A 19,975-nucleotide genomic window follows, 5' to 3' on the forward strand; every position below is an offset into this window, starting at 1 on the left:
GAAATGCGTTATAGATAATATGTATAAAAAGAGGAATGCAGTGTAGACCTACTAGTAGAAACTATATGTAGAGAAAAGATAAAAACAAAAATCAATGGAAAATGTGAAAATATGTAAACAAATGAACAAAACTCTTTAAAAAAAGTGTATGTAAACAGATGATGAAAACAAACATTGTTAATAATAATATGTATAGTGTATTGAAATGAAAATGTGTTTAGAGAAAAAGTAAAGAGATAGCAACATGTATGGAAAAAAAAGTGGGATGAACCCACATAAGATGAAAAAAATGAGTTTGTTTCTATTGATTTGTTTAATCATTAAAATAAATAACCAAGATATAATTGCGTTTACTTTTGAATATTATACTATACAAACAAATAGAGAAATATAACTGGAACGTCGGATATTAATTGTTTTACCAAACTGGAATTAATTGAAACAATTTAATAGCGCCTATCTTTCTTCTATCGCTCAAGCAAAGTAAATTTCTATTTTTATAAATCGGACCAATAACATTTGAATCTTGAATCTTATCGGTCTAATAATAAAGTAAAGGGGAAACTAAGTTGGTTCAACAGGAACTAGGTGTGCCATTGATGTTCAGCCTAAATGAACGACGACGGAAGATAGGTGTTTTGACCTTTTGATGATTTAAGGAATTGAAGGAGTCGGGAGTGTCTTTTGATAGACGTTTTTCAAGATTTTAGTCTATTATTATCATAGTGTCTGTTCAAGCAACATATTCAATCAACTTTCTTTAAATCCCAGGATTGAGTATTTAGACCCAACCAGGTAATAATTGTATATAAAATGTAAATCGACCATCCAAACAAGGCTACAAAATAACTGACCACCAGATAAAAGAAGCAAGAACACATTTTTGAAAAAATGATTAATATAACACCTACTCCTACATTATTAGGAGCAACTTACAGAGGTCTAAAGTGACAAAAAAACGTACTCCGATTTTATTACAAATACAATTGCTTCCAGGTGTTTTTGAAAACACATTGCGTTTATTTGAATAAAGTATTTACCTATCTCAAAATTAATATTTATCAATTTTATTACCGATACAGTACTACTCTGTATGTAATTTCCACGTTGTGGTTATACGTCACCATCAGCCAATCGAATGCAGTAAAATATATGACGTCATGTTATTGGTTCTCAAAAAACAGTGCCTTGTTTTCATGCGAGAGATCGTCGATAAATAATGGGATGATTAGAAGGGATAAAAAAACAGGTTTTTTTCCGATGGTGTAGTTAATTTATTACGAGAAATGTGGAAAGAAAATATTCTGCTTTTTCTAGGCGTTTTCTTGATGCCAATACATTTTGTCTGTGGTTTCACGGATGAAAAACAGGTAGGCCCTTTTAACTTTTTCTGTATCGCAAAATTTCGTTTTTGCTCCACTGAAAAGACGCGTTCATAACTTGGGAAATTGTTTGGATGAGGTGTTAGTTTAGGCCTAGGCCTAGGCTAGGTCATTTTTATACTCCCAAAATATTTATTGATGTGTGTGCTTATACAAGTTGTGTTGTTTTTAGGCCTAATTATGATTATATTATGCAACTGAACAGCAGTGATTTTTAAATCAGATTTGTATTTAGGCCTAGGCCTACTAGGCCTAGGCCTATATAATTATTAATATAGGCTATTTTCTTTGTTGTTGCATCATCTGAATTTCCATTGTTGTAATTTAACTACGGGTAATACAAATGTAATGTTATTACATTAATATAACAGGAATTTTTATTTATCAACATTGAAGGTGGAAAAATGGACTCGACAACCATCTAAAAAATGAAATGTAAAACAAACTAGGCCTAGGCCTAGCCTAGGCCTGAATCCCTTTGTCAAAAAATGAATCCTTAAATTCATAGTTCTAAATGTTTAACAATGAAAAGAAACGACAACATAAAAATTAATTTGGATGAAGTAATCCAGATTTAAGGTTAAAGAATACTTTGATCTTTGGAGATCCTTTTACTAATACTTTGGTACAGTAGGCCATTTTATGGGATACAAAATCATTTTTGTTGACAATGAAAATTGAAAATTATTGATTTTTCCTACATTATCAAACAAGCCACCAAAGTAACAAAGCTTTTAAAGCATTTGTGACTAGCTATGACATTTTAAACATTTCTATATACAAGATTTGTTGGTTATATGTGTTTTGTCTGACAATAGATTTCATTTTCTAGTTTACAAAATCATTTACAAGTATTAAGTTACATTACATGTGTATTTTTTTTATATATATTTACATACATTTTTGTTGTTGATAAAGGATGATAAAACAAAGCTAAGTGTGCCATACGCACAAACTGATGATGTCATATTGGTGTCAACGCTTAGTGGAGGGCTGTATGCTGTCAAACCATCAGTAGGACATAATTCATGGAGTATTAAAGATGGTGAGTACACTGAACTACGGCATTGATGCCATAGAACCACAATTATTTGAGAAGGTCCTTTATTAAACATATTGCTATGAAAACTAATATTGTTATTATCATACTGTAAAGTGTAATGTAAATGCACAGTTCCTAAATATTTTGTGCTCAAAAGCCATGCAATGGAATAGCGGTTTACACATGGAAAATCAGGGTTTTTAAAAATTATTTGTAACTTGGATGGTGGTCACCATGTTTACTAAATGTAGTAAAAGAAATAAACAGTTCCTCTCATCAATTTAATTATTTTAAAGTTACTATATTTTTATGTCTTTGTCTGTATTCATATTTTTGTTTTTTGATAGTTTTATATAAAATTGTTACGCTAATCTTAAGGTATCCACTTTACAATTATTAAGCTTAAAACATGATTTAAATTTTTATATTTTACCTTCACAATTAGACTTTACTAACCACAGATTTTACCTGCGACAAAGCACAATGAATACCCATGACTATAACAATATGGTTCTATTGAACTTTTAAAAACAGACCATATTGTTAACCAAACCATGAACTATTCACTGTTATTGCCTACAAAAAACTAGGCTCTCCTTTCAATCCACTTAGCATTCATTATCAGCATTAATGCATTTTGCCATTAACAGGACTTTGATATGCTTGGGTGGGTTTTGGTATAACGAGCGAAACACATGTTTTGAAGCTTTTATAGACCTTCCTGGTTATGGTTTGGTGTATATTAATCATTTACAATTTGTAAATCATTAAAAAAGAAGTCGATGCCTTGTAATTTAAAATTAATAAATGGCATTATGAATATTGAGGAGTAACCCACTTTTAGGTAGGTTTCCGCAGTGTTAACATTATTTAGTAATAATACTAACTTAAAATTCTGGAAACTACAGTCTTGTCTCTTGTGGTAATATTTTAATATCCCATTTATTTTGTTGCAGATATAAAAACAAAATGAATTTTTAAAAAAAAAATAGAATGTCTTCAGTTATTATCTAAAAGTCTTCAGCAGTATAAAGTATTTTCTAACAATTATTTCAAATAATTAATTTCAGATCCTATAGTTCGAATGCCACTAACAACCAGCAAAGAGTCACCTATCTTTCTACCAGACCCCACAGATGGCAGTCTGTATGCATTAGCTTCTGGGCTAGAACAGGGTCTAAAGGTGAGTCCCGGATTTCCTTACTAAGCTAGAGAAAGGCAACTAGTACACTATAATTCAAAGGTAATTTTAGCCTGGAATAAGTAGAAACCTAACTACATTAACATTTAACATTTGAAATACAATATTATTTTTAATAGAAATTACCATTTGCTGTGGCTGATCTTGTGGCTGCTTCACCCTCTCGTTCAGAAGGCAGACTCTATACAGGTACAATAGTTGAGATGTTTTGTACCCTAAAGCTAGCTATAAAATCTATTTTGATATATATTTTCTATTAATTGTCTTGGTGAACTATTTCTAGGTAAGAAAACGGACACATGGATGGCAATAGATATGGTGGAAGGGGTCAAACAGTCTATAATGTCAACTGAGGTCGAGGAAATCTCTTGTCCATCATCTAACGCTAATACTCTATACATCGGTAGAACTGAGTTCACTGTTACTGTCTTTGATAGTGAAACTAAAGAAAGATTGTAAGTATTAAGTTCACTAAATAAAATCTGTTTTTGTCTTTGTTTTTTCTCTCCTGATGTATACTATTTCTTCATTCAATTCAAGACATTTATTTACATCCAAAAAACAAAAAGTAAAAGAAATAGTAATGACAAAAAAATTGAGATTATTGAAAAAAGTAATGGATGAAGCCAGGATCCCAAAAAGAGGAAAATCTTGTGGCAGGATTGCCTTGACAAATTAATAATTAATAATTGATAATATGAAAAAAATAAATAATAGATTAATTAATTAAAAATAATGAAATAAAACAAAAATATTATACCAGTAGATAAAAGTTGTCATAAGGGGCAAGCTACGACTTCCGTTTCCTCCATCATTGCTGTATTTTTTAATTTTTTTTGAAATAAATATTATTGAATTGAAAAATTTGAACTGATTAAATATCGCTAAATAAGAAGGAAGTCAATCATTTATTTTAAGAATTTTACATAGATATCAAAAACTGAATTCTTAGATAAGAATCTACACTGTACATGAACCTATTCAATATTGTCTTTGTTTCTTTTTAGATGGAATGTAACTTACTTGGATTATTCAGCCCATGTGGCAACTGAACCCACTAATTATGGTATGATTAAAATAATATATGTTGTTACAGTATCTAATTAATTACAAAGAGTGAGACAAAACTATGCTTTGAACCCAGGCCTTTTGAATGGATTTTAACCACTACATAGCATTTTGTAATATATTTAAAAGATTTGTATTAAGATTCTTAAATACTTTTTTCAGGGTTAACATTTTTATCCTCTGTTACGGATGGATCGTTAGTGGTGTTAGACAATCACAGTGGTGCTCTTCTATGGGAAGGCTTCTACGACTCACCCGTTGTCGGCCTGTATACGCCCCGACATGATGGTTTGACCAAGGTCCCGTTTACGCCATTTGCCCCAGGAACATTAGAACATCTACAAGGTGGCAGTCGTGAGTTTCCATTATGGCGAGAAAGACTGTTGGAGTTCAGTAAAACGCAAAATGAAAATGATCATTTATTGTAAGTAATTGCTCCACTTGATACCACACAGTAGAAGCTGTATTAAGGGGACACCTTTTGGATCCCACAAAGTATCCTCTTAATAGCTGTATTGGAGTTTGTCACCTCGTTCATGTCAATTTAATATATCTGCTGTTAATATACTGTATTACCATGATTTGTGTTCTACAGACCTACACTTTACATAGGAGAGCATAGCTTTGGTGTGTATGCACTGCCAGCAATGGTTGAAAAGGGAAGTGTTCCAGTTTTGGTAAGAATATTGTTAGTCATTCTACCAACCATATCAAAATCACAAACACAACAAAATAATCGAAAAAAATCTTTTTTTGTTTGTTTTTCTACTAATATTATGCAATGTGCAGAAAACAAGCGCTTGATAAAATATGCTATATTATCATTAATAAATATTAAATGCGTTTAATTCAACAGATGACGTCATTACCGCGTCTTGAAGGACCAGGAGTTATGGATACAAATACTAATACAGAAACTATGGGTGTAGATTTACCTAACCCACTTGATCTTAAGCTTGAGCCAGTTAAAACATTACTAATAGGTAAGGAAACCTTTAACTAATCCAGTCAATTTGAGGATTAAACCAGGTTACAAAAATGCTACTACTAGGTAAGGCAAATTTATTTATGCAAATCGAAAGCATTGACTTTTGTGCATGCATATTCATATTTTCATCTACTTTTTGTGACATGTTAATTTGTGCAACCAATCAGGAATGTTCAATTCTAACAAATATATTCGCCTAGTGTAAAACAGGCTTAAGTACACTTACAGTTGGACTAACTTAACCAACCTAGTTAATGGCCTGTGTTAAAGCATTACTACTAGATAAGGACACTTACAGTTGGACTAACTTAACCAACCTAGTTAATGGCCTGGGTTAAAACATTACTACTAGATAAGGACACATAGTTTAACTAAAAGTAACTTATTCATTATAATCTTATTATACACAATTATTTTTCATTTAGGCTACCATGAAGTCCCAAAAGATTCAGGAATTGCTATAAGAAAGCCTAAGCCTGAAGTCATTGTTTCCACCATGACTGTGATGCCCCAGCTACCTGAGCAATTAAACAGAGAAGAAGAAATTATTCATTCACTACCATCAAGAAGGCCTAGCAAACCAGATAATCCTAACCAGTCAATCAGGCCTGGGTTTGAGGAATATGTAACTTCATCAGTCAACAATGTAAAGCCTCATGTCAGCCAATCTAATGTTGAAATGTCTCGGTTAGGCTTGAGTGACTCGGCTTTTGTTGGAGGAATCTTGACATTAGTTATTGGACTGGGTTTAATTGTATATTGCTTGCCAAGGGTATGTATATAAAGCACTCAATAATTAAAGCTATAGAAAATAATCAAGATTTGTGTAGCATCTCATAATCAAAGGTCATTTTGAATTTCAGCCATTGGTCATTGTGTCTAACCAACCACGATCAGCCCAGACTTCCACAGGGTCACTGCAGGGGTCAAATAACGACAAAGATGCTATACCAGCAGGCTTTGTCAAAGTCGGCAAGATTTTGTTCAATCCAAAAGATATTCTTGGACAGGGCTGTGAGGGAACTTTTGTCTTCAGGTAAATGCTTAACTTAATACAATCAATTCTCTTAAAACCAGACTCTATGAAAAACCTGGAAACTGTCACCAAACCAGACTTTCCTTGAGGTCTAAAAGGTCCTAAATTATTCTTTAATAAAATAAATAATAAAAAAAAATATTTATATAGCGCCTCTGACCCCTCTAGGTGCTTTACATTACACCCTAACTAATGGTAATAAACTATCCCCCGCCAGACACCATTCCGGTATTTCTTAGTCGAGGTTTCGGGGATGGAAACGATCAATAATGTGAAAGAATGTAACTATATGCTTAACTAAACTGCTTTAACATTAAAACCACGTTCTGAATACCAGACTTCAGAAAACCAGACTTCAAAAAACCGACATAGATAGGCATTTACTGTAATAACGATATTGTATTTGTTTTTGCAAGACTCTCAAAATCTACACAATGAATACACATATAGCGCATGTTGAATACCAGTCATCAGCTTTCCTTCAATCTATTGCTGAAAAAAAAAACACTGTTATATTGTATTTACTGTTTATCAATTTAATTACACAGGCAAATTTTCAAAATTTATTGTAACAAAAATCCTTTCATTTTCTAATATAAAACTATGTTAACCTATTATGTTCAGAGGTCGATTTGATAACCGTGATGTTGCAGTGAAACGTATCCTACCAGATTGTTTTAGCTTTGCTGATAGGGAAGTTGATCTCCTAAGAGAATCAGATGAACATCCAGGGGTCATTAGATACTACTGTACGGTATGTGTTTATCAACTCAGTATTATAACACAATGATTCTATTCTTGCAATTTGATTGGTCAATTAGGCATCACATGTCATTTGCAATTCGCCCTATCTCATGTAAAAGTGATATCTAATGGTGATAATAGTGACAGTACTAATGCATGTTTTGAGAATGCATCATTAAAATAGAGCAGTCAATTTTTCAACTCATAAAATATTCTCACCATTCAACTCATTAAAAATAATTATTTGTATACTATGAAAGACTACTAGTATGTATACTTGTGAAAGTATAGTAGAACCCCTATCTTAAAGGACCCCTATTTTAAAGGACCCCTTTGAGACCCAAAATATTGGTTGCCTTCATTGCGATGTCCCCTTAATATGGTTAAAATATATTGAAATTTTTGTTTGTTTTACAGGAAAGTGTCCCCTGATTAGGTTATCCCAAATGAGGGCTTTTTAAAAGTATTTTTAACCATTAGTTTATACAACTACAGTATCCCATTTCATCCAGTTACAATTGATTAATTCACTTGATTTAACATTATTCAGTTAGTGGATAATGTACATAATGCACACATAGACATACATTTTAATTGTGTAGTCTGAAAGGTTGTTTTTGTTAATTCTGTTTTTACTAAAGGAGGAAGATCTTCAGTTTCGTTACATTGCTCTTGAGTTGTGTCAAGCCACACTACAGGATTATGTTAAAGACCAAAGAAAGTATGATATGTTAACACCTATAGAGTTGCTACATCAGGCCACAGCTGGTCTAGCTCATCTACACTCATTAAACATAGGTTTGTACAATTCCTCAGTTTCCAGGCACTTACCAAAGCATAACATGTTGTAATGAGCAAATCTATAGTGGAAGATAGTTCCTCAATTTCCAGGCAGTTGTAACCAAATCCTCAACTATGCCTAATCATAAAATATAACTAAAATTTGATAAATTCCTTTCCAGGAAGACTCTATCCAACACTACTGATATTTATTTTTTTTATTCCTAGTTCACCGTGATATAAAACCACACAATGTGCTCATATCTAAACCAGATAAGTTTGGGAAGATCAAAGCAATGATCTCAGACTTTGGTCTGTGTAAGAAGCTAGCTGCTGGCCGCCATTCCTTCTCCAGGAGGTCAGGGGTCGCTGGAACCGAGGGCTGGATAGCACCTGAGATGTTAACTGGTGATGGAAGAACAGTATGTATTATATTAGTGCTACTTCTTTTCTGTCGTCGTTTTAATCAGATATGCTATCAAACTATACAATTTCAAGTTATGTAAAGTAAACTCATAGCCATGCCAATGCAAAAGTCATGAATCTCAATGTGACAAATTTATAACACTCTAAATGTCCCTTCATTTCAAAGACATTTATTTACGTCCATCATTCAGACAAACTTGACATGGTCAAAGGTTGAATCAAAACATGTATAGGTAGCATATTTATATAGATTATCAATTCCTTTATCTAAGAAGTTTAACTTTCACTTTGAAACTAAATATTTGTCATTTTTATCTTCCAGACTACTGGTGTTGATATATTTTCTCTAGGTTGTGTCTTCTACTACGTTCTATCCAAAGGCAAACACCCATTCGGTGAATCTTTACATCGTCAAGCAAATATATTATCTGGCAATTATAAGCTAGACCAACTAATTTCAGGTATATTATTTGGCTGCTAAACTGACTATAGCATGGAAGTTTTTTTTTAAAAATTGATTATGATTAGATTTTATCATAAATATCCTAGCCCCTATATTAATTTTACAACATTTAACAACTATTTTAAGAGGAAATAAAGTGTAATAATTTTTAAAGGAAACATTTTACCGACTATAGGACAAATGAAATATATTCACTATAAAATGTTTTTTTTTTTCTAAAAATTCATTGAAAATATTTTGCTTTGACCTTTGGCCATTCACAGTAGGTCACTGATGTCCATCATTTTTAGACATGTATTGTAGGACATAATTATATATAAACATACATGGAGTTGCTAATTAACAACTCCCTGCTGATAAGGCCATGAAACTCTATGCTCTAAGGGTCACTTTGTGTTAATATAGATAGGTCTCATCAGCTAGATAGGCCTAGCCGATACACCAGGAAAATCTAGCTATATGCTAGTCCTGTGTTACACAGCTTAAATATTTAAGTCAAATCAGGTCTAAATAGATAAATTCTTTAGACTTGCCTTTATGTTAATCCTCCTCTTCACAATATACAAATAATCCAAAGTAAATCCAATAAAAATAACCAACATAACACAAGATTAAAAAAAACAACTGAACAGAACAATGGAAAATAGAACAAAGGAAAACTATGCCCACCTGACATGTAAATTAGAATGTAAATGAGGGAATAGACTAAAAATTCAGTGTAAAAACCATCCCTGACAGGACTTAAACCCAGGAGAGAATCTTAACCACCAAGCTATTCACTTCTTTATACTATAATATACTGTAAATATTCTAATTGCAACCCTGGGTTATTATTCTTTGATTGTGCTTTAGGGTGGGTTACTATTAGAAGTGGGGTTACTGTTAGAGTAGTGGGTTACTATTATAGATTGACTTATAAGGTGGGTTACTATTAGAAGGGGGGTTACTATTAGAGTAGTGGGTTATTATTATAGATTGACTTATAAGGTGGGTTACTATTAGAAGTGGGGTTACTGTTAGAGTAGTGGGTTACTATTATAGATTGACTTATAAGGTGGGTTACTATTAGAAGGGGGGTTACTATTAGAGTAGTGGGTTACTATTATAGATTGACTTATAAGGTGGGTTACTATTAGAAGGGGGGTTACTATTAGAAGTGGGGTTACTGTTAGAGTAGTGGGTTACTATTATAGATTGACTTATAAGGTGGGTTACTATTAGAAGGGGGGTTACTATTAGAGTAGTGGGTTATTATTATAGATTGACTTATAAGGTGGGTTACTATTAGAAGGGGGGTTGCTATTAAAGTAGTGGGTTATTATTATAGATTGACTTATAAGGTGGGTTACTATTAGAGTGTGGGTTATTATTATAGATTGACTTATAAGGTGGGTTACTATCAGAAGTGGGGTTAATATTAGAGTAGTGGGTTACTATTATAGATTGACTTATAAGGTGGGTTACTATTAGAATGGGGGTTGCTATTAGAGTAGTGGGTTACTATTATAGATTGACTTATAAAGTGGGTTACTGTTAGAAGGGGGGTTAATATTAGAGTAGTGGGTTACTATTATAGATTGACTTATAAGGTGGGTTACTATTAGAATGGGAGTTGCTATTAGAGTGTGGGTTACTATTATAGATTGACTTATAAGGTGGGTTACTATTAGAAGGGGGGTTACTATTAGAGTAGTGGGTTACTATTATAGATTGACTTATAAGGTGGGTTAATATTAGAGTAGTGGGTTACTATTAGAGTAGTGGGTTATTATTATAGATTGACTTATAAGGTGGGTTACTGTTAGAAGGGGGTTGCTATTAGAGTAGTGGGTTACTATTATAGATTGACTTATAAGGTGGGTTACTATTAGAAGGGCGGTTGCTATTAGATTTACGGTAGTACAACCCCTCCTCGAGGACACGTATGTTAGTGGATACCCCTATTCAGGGGACACCACTTTTCAAGAAACATCCTATTAAGGGGACAATTTCATGGAAAACGAAAAAGGCAATACTGTATATGTTTAACACTATGGATAACCCCTAAGGAAACACCTCTATTAAGGGACACCTTATTTGGTCCTGAAGGTATCCCCTTAATAGAGGTGTTACTATATATACAATATATGTTTCAAGTAATAATACTTTTCTCTTCTTGCAGATGATTTTATTTCAAGAGAACTTATCAGCCGAATGCTCTGTTCAGAATGTAACAAAAGACCAAAAGCAAATACTGTTCTTTCACATCCATTCTTTTGGAGTAAAGACAGGCAATTAAGGTTCTTCCAGGTTAGTTGAACTTGATTAAACTGACATTACATTCACACAATTAAGCATCCATGTTTGGTTATGTGCAAAATTAAATATATTACACATGACACTGTATGTAAAACCATATTTACATTTTGTATCCAACTTCATAATGTGACACATTTCAGTCACACTCTTTACAGTGAGGGGAGAAGGATTTTCCACAAGCACCTACCCTCTCCCACAATCTCCTATAATCAGGCAGTATTTTTATCAACTTTACATGAAATTAATTAAATTGTGAATGTCAGATGCCCTTAATAATAGTTCAAATTTTTTATTAGTATATATTTCTGAATATAACTACGCAAACAGCAACCTCCAAACCCCCACCCCTCCTGTTTTTCTTTTTCAAAATAGGAAATGTTTGAGGTAATTCTCCACCCTTTCATATGATAGTAGGCGTATATTTCCCAATAAGCATGCTATTTGGAAATCTTATTCACAATATAGTGATTTCAGTTAATTTAATTTTTCAATTCGTTGAATTGTATTTAGGATGTGAGTGACAGGATAGAAAAAGAATCGGTAGATTGCCCTCTAGTCGTCTGTCTTGAATACAACGCATCAGAGGTGGTACGAGGTGATTGGAAGGACAACATTACAATTGAACTACAAACAGACCTTCGCAAATTTAGGTCGTATAAAGGGACGTCGGTCCGAGATTTATTACGTGCAATGAGAAATAAGGTTAGCATTGTTAAACATACTATAATGGTAGTACACATATGAAATACAGTGTTTAATAGGGACAATGTATAGTGTTAAAATAGTTTAGTGTTTAGTGTTAGCATAGTTCTTGATTGACCTGACCTGATATATATTACCATAAATTGGTCATGTGATAAAATGCCTGAGAGATATGAGATGAAATAACCAAGAACAGTTCTCAACTACGTACAGTATAAAAGAAAGACAAACATCTGACCAATTACAATAATCTTAATACTAAGTATTGCTTCATTTTGCTTACAGAAGCATCACTATAGAGAGCTACCAGAGGAAGTTAAAAAATCATTAGGCTCCATACCTGATCAATTCGTACAATACTTCACATCACGGTTTCCACGACTACTACTACATGTCTACCACGTGATGGATATCTGCCGCTACGAAAGCATCTTCCAAAAATACTATCTCTTGGAAAATTCAAGTAATGGGCCGGTCAGGTGAGAGGAAGTCTCCACTCGAAATGACTGACTGAGATGAGTTGATGACCGGGCCAAAGGCCATGCTGAAGAATGAGGCCATGTTTTCTTGCCGAAACGGTGCCATGGTTAGTTTTTCTAGATTAAAGGTCAAATTGTTACAAGATTACCAGTCTAGGCATGTACTTAATAACTGTAGCATACTCTAAGCCAATGCAATCTTTGTTGTTGCATAGATTATAAGCTTTCTTGGGTTCATTACAGACAATTGGATAAACATCTACAACTGGTATTGATAGACATTCTGACTGATACAAAAAGAGTACTTATAAATTATATTGAAAATCATCCATTGATTACTACCATGTAGAATTGAATTACTAGTACTAAGACCTCAGTGATGCCGTTTGTAGAAATTGCAACCTCTGTGTGGGATAGTATTTTTAACCACATTTAAACCAATGATTTTAATTGACAGCAACTAAAATTTTATTGAATATTATGAAAGACTTAATTGTTTAATACAAATTAGATACGTACATGTATGGTTATTTATTCAAAGATATTTATTCAAAGTGCTATATAAATATTTATAACAGCAACTGTATGTCAGTATAAAATCATGGGGTGTACATCAATTAAATGTAATTGCACTGTGGGGAGTATGGCTGTTTGAAGTAATCACTGAGAACAATTATTTATATTATACTACTGTACTAGAGTATCTCTCATAAAAATGTTTTTAAAGAAAATATTGATACTGTCTAATACAGTATATCAACTAGAAAAATAATATCAGGTTTATAAGCTATTACAAAGTTGAATTCAAATAACATATAAATACAGTACAGTATATTCACTACAAAATTCTCTCATAGAGAGCCAGAGGCTAAATTTAATTTTTCAACTCACAATATTTTTAGCCTTTTATAGTTCATTGTAAATAAAATTTAATGTATCTAAAAATACAGAAATATTTTTTAAAGAGTTTGTTTTATTACAGTAAATAACTGCTTGTGTTACAGAGCGTTAAATCTAACTAAACGCTTCATATATTTATTAGTTAACGTCACAAATATGGCGTGAAATGTCCAGATAACTGTGAAACGATCCGAAATAGGTCACCTATTGTAGACGCAATGATCAACGACTAATTTCATATTAATATCTATAAATAATTGAACTTGCAATTTCCTTGTTGGAAATGAATTTCTAAGGTGATCCCTAGATATAATGAAAAATGATTCCTAGGTTGAAATAAGGGACCAACTTGAATTACTTTTCATTGATGATAAATGTTGTAATTCTCAGAGGAATAGACACATTAATAATATTATGTTTGTATGACTGATCATGATATGTAGATCTACAGCTGTCTGAGTTATCATTGGTTATCCGCACTTGGCGGATAACCCCTTGTTATTTTTTATAATAATTTTGTGCATTAATTATTATATTGCTGAATCATGATTTATGAATTATATGATAGTGGTCAGTTAAAAATAAACATATTTCATATTTTTCATTTCGCTTTACACAAAGTGTTTATTTTGTTTTTAAAATAAATTTTCCAGATATTCCTATTTTGTCACCAATTTTGACATTATAACCTGTTATTTTGTTTCAAATACCTTAAAGCATGCCATCAATATTTTCATAGACTAGAATTGTGTTTGGTGTTTTATTTGTTTCCAAAATTTGTCCAAAGTACTATAAATTTTATAATTAAATTTAAGTGTGTTCACCATTCAGACAAACATTTTTTATAGTGGTGGTCCAAGGGTCGCTGACCAATTGATACTGTAATAATTTATTAGTTCAGTTACTCGAATTATGAGTTTAGAGAATACCATATTTTTATATAAGCAATATTTTTTAACAGTTTGTAAATATCCTGCTGTATTGTCTTTACTGTAATATACTTTTCAAGCTATTCAAACGTCTAGTTTATGTTTCTTGAGTATTAAAGATACTGTAATTGTATTAAAAATACTAAATTACTACATTGTTGTGGTACTGTACTTATCTTGTTTTTCTATCTACTTATTACTTATTATATTGCAACTAATTATTTATTATTTGAATGATTTATGAGTTGCTTACATTTATTCCATACTTTCTGTACTTATTCAATATGTAAAGTTACATTTTATTATTTCTTCCAATTACATAACTAATTGGCATTAATCTTTTGTACTTCAGTTAAATTTAATATATTTTCCAATTGTTAATTAAACAAATATATTAAACAATACCTTGTTACTTATTACTGGTACTGGTCTTTGTAACCATGATAAGAGCGTGTGGCGCAGTGTTTTGGATGTTGGACTACTGATAGTGAGATGGCGGTTCGAACCCAACTCTCGCCGCATTGCTTGTATCCTTAGTCAAGATACTTTACTTAATTTGCTCCACCCAGGTGTATAAATGGGCACCTGGTTAGATCAAGACACAACTTTGCGCTGATTACTAGCTGCATTATGGGAGTATGTTTCCATACATGTTTGATCCACAAAAAATGACGGTTAACTTTTCAATTGTTCAGCGCTTTGAGGTTTCACAACATTAGGCGCTATATAAATCCAGGATATTATTATTATTATGCTAGATCACATATATATGGTGGTTATTGACTGTATACAGTTAGCGCTTATGGACACTGCATGTTGATGCTCACAATATCACTCCTGCATCCCACTAGACCACTATCATATTTTATTTTTTTAATGTTTTGTAGCTGAACCCATCTCCGAGGAACTGCGACCTGTCTATTACACATTGCAGGATGGATTTTATTTTCCTACCTCTTCTCTTTGGTTTGCTAGAATGGAAATTGAGGATTTTTACAGACTCGTTGTTGTTTGATCTTATCATGTGCGAGATCCATTTATGTTGTTATTACTTAATTATTTACTCTATTATTTCTGTGAGAGTTTGCATTTGCATGTAGATAAGGTGTGATGTAATGTGCAAAGTGGTATTGTTGAACATTAATATTGGCAGATTTCGTAGGCCTTGGTTAAAGATCTATTTGCATTATGCTGACGGACCAGAATAAATATTTTAGTACAAAGGAGACAACATAATTATATTATATAAATCAATCAATCAATAAACCTTGGATGAAATAGGCAACTATAGATATTATATAGCTACCATTTGGAGACCCTGGATGCTATAGTCAAGTATAGATATTATATAGCTACCATTTGGAGACCCTGGATGCTATAGGCAAGTATGGATATTATATAGCTTCCATTTGGAGACCCTGGATGCTATAGGCAAGTATAGATATTATATAGCTACCATTTAGAGACCCTGGATGCTATAGGCAAGTATGGATATTATATAGCTTCCATTTGGAGACCCTGGATGAAATAGGCAAGTATAGATATTATATAGCTACCATTTGGAGACCCTGGATGCTATAGTCAAGTATAGATATTATATAGCTACCATTTGGAGACCCTGGATGCTATAGGCAAGTATAGATATTTAATATAGCTACCATTTAGAGACCCTGGATGTTATAGGCAAATATGGATATTATATAGCTTCCATTTGGAGACCCTGGATGCTATAGGCAAGTATGGATATTATATAGCTTCCATTTGGAGACCCTGGATGCTATAGGCAAGTATGGATATCATATAGCTTCCATTTAGAGACCCTGGCTGCTATAGGTAAGTATGGATATTATATAGCTTCCATTTGGAGACCCTGGATGCTATAGGAAAGTATGGATATTATATAGCTTCCATTTGGAGACCCTTGATGTTATATGCAAGTATGGATATCATATAGCTTCCATTTAGAGACCCTGGATGAAATAGGCAAGTATGGATATTATATAGCTTCCATTTAGAGATCTTGGATGCTATAGGCAAGTGTGGCTATTATATAGCTTCCATTTGGAGACCCTGGATGCTATAGGCAAGTATGGATATCATATAGCTTCCATTTAGAGACCCTGGATGAAATAGGCAAGTATAGATATTATATAGCTACCATTTGGAGACCCTGGATGCTATAGGCAAGTATAGATATTATATAGTTACCATTTAGAGACCCTGGATGCTATAGGCAAGTATGGATATTATATAGCTTCCATTTAGAGACCCTGGATGTTATAGGCAAGTATGGATATTATATAGCTTCCATTTGGAGACCCTGGATGCTATAGGCAAGTATGGATATCATATAGCTTCCATTTAGAGACCCTGTAAGTATGGATATTATATAGCTTCCATTTGGAGACCCTGGATGCTATAGGAAAGTATGGATATTATATAGCTTCCATTTGGAGACCCTTGATGCTATATGCAAGTATGGATATCATATAGCTTCCATTTAGAGACCCTGGATGAAATAGGCAAGTATGGATATTATATAGCTACCATTTAGAGACCCTGGATGCTATAGGAAAATACGGATATTATATAGCTACCATTTAAATATCCTGGATGCTATAGGAAAATATGGATATTATATAGCTACCATTTAAAGACCCTGGATGCTATAGGCAAGTATGGATATTATATAGCTACCATTTAGAGACCCTGAATGCTAAAGCAAGTGTACCATTTAGAAACAACGGATGCTATTGACAAGTGTACCATTTAGAGAGCCTAGGTGCTATAGGCACATGTCATATTTTAGAGACCCTGGATGCTATAGGCAAGTGTATTATTTTAAAGACCCTGGATGATGTAGGCATGAGTTCCAGTTTAGAGACCCTGGATGCTATATGTAATTTTAGATACCCTGGATGCTTTACCGTTTTAGATACTCTGGATTCTATAGGCATTTTAGAGACCATACGCTACAAGCAGTGTACAAAATTACATTTATGTTTGTAGTTTTAAAACCATAAAGTTAGTTCTGTATATGTACTGGTATACAGTTATATTATTGAATATTCATAAATCTGTCAAGTTTATATACAAACTTTATGGGACCCTGGATATTGTAATAGGCAAGGTAACCAGGCAGTTATAATAATATTATAAAATTTATTGATAGTCTAATGCATTTTCTATTGTAGCCACTGTTTACTGAGCACATAATAATGTATTTTAACAGCACTCGCAAAATAGAAGAGTGGCCTGACAGCAATTGATTATTGTTGCGTGAATGATTTCACTACTTATCGTAACCATTAATAGGATATTTATCAATAGAACTGTAAGACAGTTCAAATGGAACACAATTTAAATGTTTCTTTATAAATGTAACAGAATTTTATTTACACAGTAATTAAGTGGGCACTTTCCTGTTAAATGGATAAGGAGCATAGTAAAGTTAGGTTTGCAGTACAGAGAATGTCACTAAGTTTTGTTTATTTTATTACTTTGCATGTGCTTCGAGAATCATTACAAAAAGGATAACACTGTATAAACAGCGAAATCAATGGATTAAGCAGTTACTCTCCTTGATATCTAAATGCACTGTATAACATGAACACTTGAATCTTAAAATATCATCAAAATACACTGCGATTAAATTGGTGAGCCCTTGAAATACGCTACAGCAACTGGTCTTGAGATTGGACCGACCGACTGAAACTACTTCAAAAAGCTACTAGATACCATAAACAATACAATAAAATGAAAGAACAAGATTTGAAGGCACTAACACCAGATTTTCCATTTAATCCTCTTTGTTAAGCATTTTCATGGTTATATTATCACTAACATTGCTTGCTAAGTAGTACAGCGAACACAGAACAAAGATCTTACACACACAATAAAAGCTTTGTATATTTTAAGGTAGTTAACTATTGTTTTGTTTTTTTTTATTCAGAGTTAATTGCTTAGTCTTGACCATTCTCAAACCACATCACTTTTTATTCACACACTTATATTACTTATTATATAATACTTGCTTTGAATTTGGAAGATAAGAAAAACCAAACCACTACTACGTCCTAGACAACCCGTCACTTGGTAAATCTATCTATGTATTACCGACGCATGATTGCAAATCGTTTTCTTTTATTTTATACAAAGAAACTTATTGTTATAATAATAATAATAATAATGTCCCAATAAATCCGCTATCTCAAAAACTATATTAAAAATCTTTGTGTTATTAAAGATTGATAGGAATTTAGTATTTGACAGTTAATCGTCTGAAACAATCTTAAATAGCTCCCTCACCAAACAGGTGGTTTTCTAGTACGTTATACATTCTCGTTGAAGAAATTCTTAAACTACTATATTTGAATACCTCTTCGTAAACCTTAATTTAACTTAATTACACCACCTGTCCCCTTAAACTTCTTAATTAAAACACATTCAAGTATGGAAGGAAGAATTGATTTGATTAAGCAACTGATGGTAACGCTTCTCTTCAACAATAAACAACAAACAACAATAACATTTATACATAAATTGGTCCTCTCCTCGGAATAATAAACTCTACACTGTTTTTGCAATGATATAAGACTATTGAAAATGCCCCTATTTAAGTATTGTGTGTTTAGTGTCCAACCCACCAGAGTATTTAGAATTAAACTAATGTACATGTCTTCACATAAATGAACTGAGTATGGCAGGCTACCACTGTCAACTTATATAAATCCTTAGTCTTTGGCTTTCTTTACTATTCTGTGGGTAAAATTATGAATTCTTTTCACATAAGCTCATACCGAATCAGTTCCATTTTTTTTGTAAAGTTTTTTTTTTCAATTCATAAAAGGTCTTGGTTTTTTTTTAAACATAAACATTAAACGGTTGCACACAATGAAACAATTACCCATAAACAGTGCTGGATAAGATAAGAATTGTACTTAATTAATTTGTATTTGTAATAATAATAAGAATTAAGAATAATATTAATATATCAAAATTAGCAGATCTCTCTTAAAAGTCAGTGCTACGCAACAAACGACATACAACACAATTAGGTAGAACTTTGCATAAATTTGAATTACATAGCTACAATTTACAACCACGTTTCATAGTTGCCATTTGATTGCCTTTAAACGGAATCTTTACATTAAACACATGGGAGTACTGTACAATGAATAAGAAACAGAAATCCAAACAATATATATTAGTGAACACTTATTTAGTATTTCTTTAGTTAAAAAACCACTTGGGTTATTTTCATTTTTTTTTCATCAAAATTAGCAAATATAATGACATCCGTATTAATACTCTTTGAGTAGCAAAACACTACAATTATTACTTTTGTGTGTATCAAATAAAAATAAGTGCTGTATATATGAAAATAACACTACATTTATTGAACATATACTATCTGTGAACATTTCAGATCAAGTTACTTGCAGATTGGTTATGGCGTGTTTAAAAAAACCCAACATATATTTTCAAACCCTATATTTGTTGGTATATTATTAGTACTATTGTAGCAGCATGTATTA

At 32.4% G+C, this 19,975-nt stretch overlaps 2 protein-coding genes across 2 annotated transcripts in view; one reads left to right on the forward strand and one right to left on the reverse strand.

The window, feature by feature from the left end:
* Positions 1-17,669, reverse strand: part of LOC140063372 (evolutionarily conserved signaling intermediate in Toll pathway, mitochondrial-like) — a 60,418-nt gene extending 42,749 nt beyond the window's left edge. The window contains exon 1 of the mRNA XM_072109823.1: positions 17,658-17,669. The gene's annotated coding sequence lies outside the window, so the exon portion shown is untranslated. The remainder of the gene's footprint in view (positions 1-17,657) is intronic.
* On the forward strand, positions 1,205-14,113 carry LOC140063292 (serine/threonine-protein kinase/endoribonuclease IRE1-like). The gene is made up of 18 exons (XM_072109815.1): positions 1,205-1,370; positions 2,301-2,427; positions 3,495-3,607; positions 3,745-3,814; positions 3,909-4,080; positions 4,633-4,691; positions 4,856-5,117; positions 5,289-5,370; positions 5,550-5,676; positions 6,107-6,453; positions 6,545-6,717; positions 7,342-7,471; positions 8,103-8,259; positions 8,470-8,663; positions 8,990-9,128; positions 11,292-11,419; positions 11,939-12,130; positions 12,416-14,113. The coding sequence occupies exons 1-18, from the start codon at positions 1,287-1,289 to the stop codon at positions 12,611-12,613; spliced, it is 2,754 nt and encodes a 917-aa protein (XP_071965916.1). The 5' UTR covers positions 1,205-1,286; the 3' UTR covers positions 12,614-14,113.
* Positions 17,670-19,975: the final 2,306 nt, after the last annotated feature.

Source organism: Antedon mediterranea, chromosome 1, assembly GCF_964355755.1.
Source record: "Antedon mediterranea chromosome 1, ecAntMedi1.1, whole genome shotgun sequence".
NCBI lineage: Eukaryota > Metazoa > Echinodermata > Crinoidea > Comatulida > Antedonidae > Antedon > Antedon mediterranea.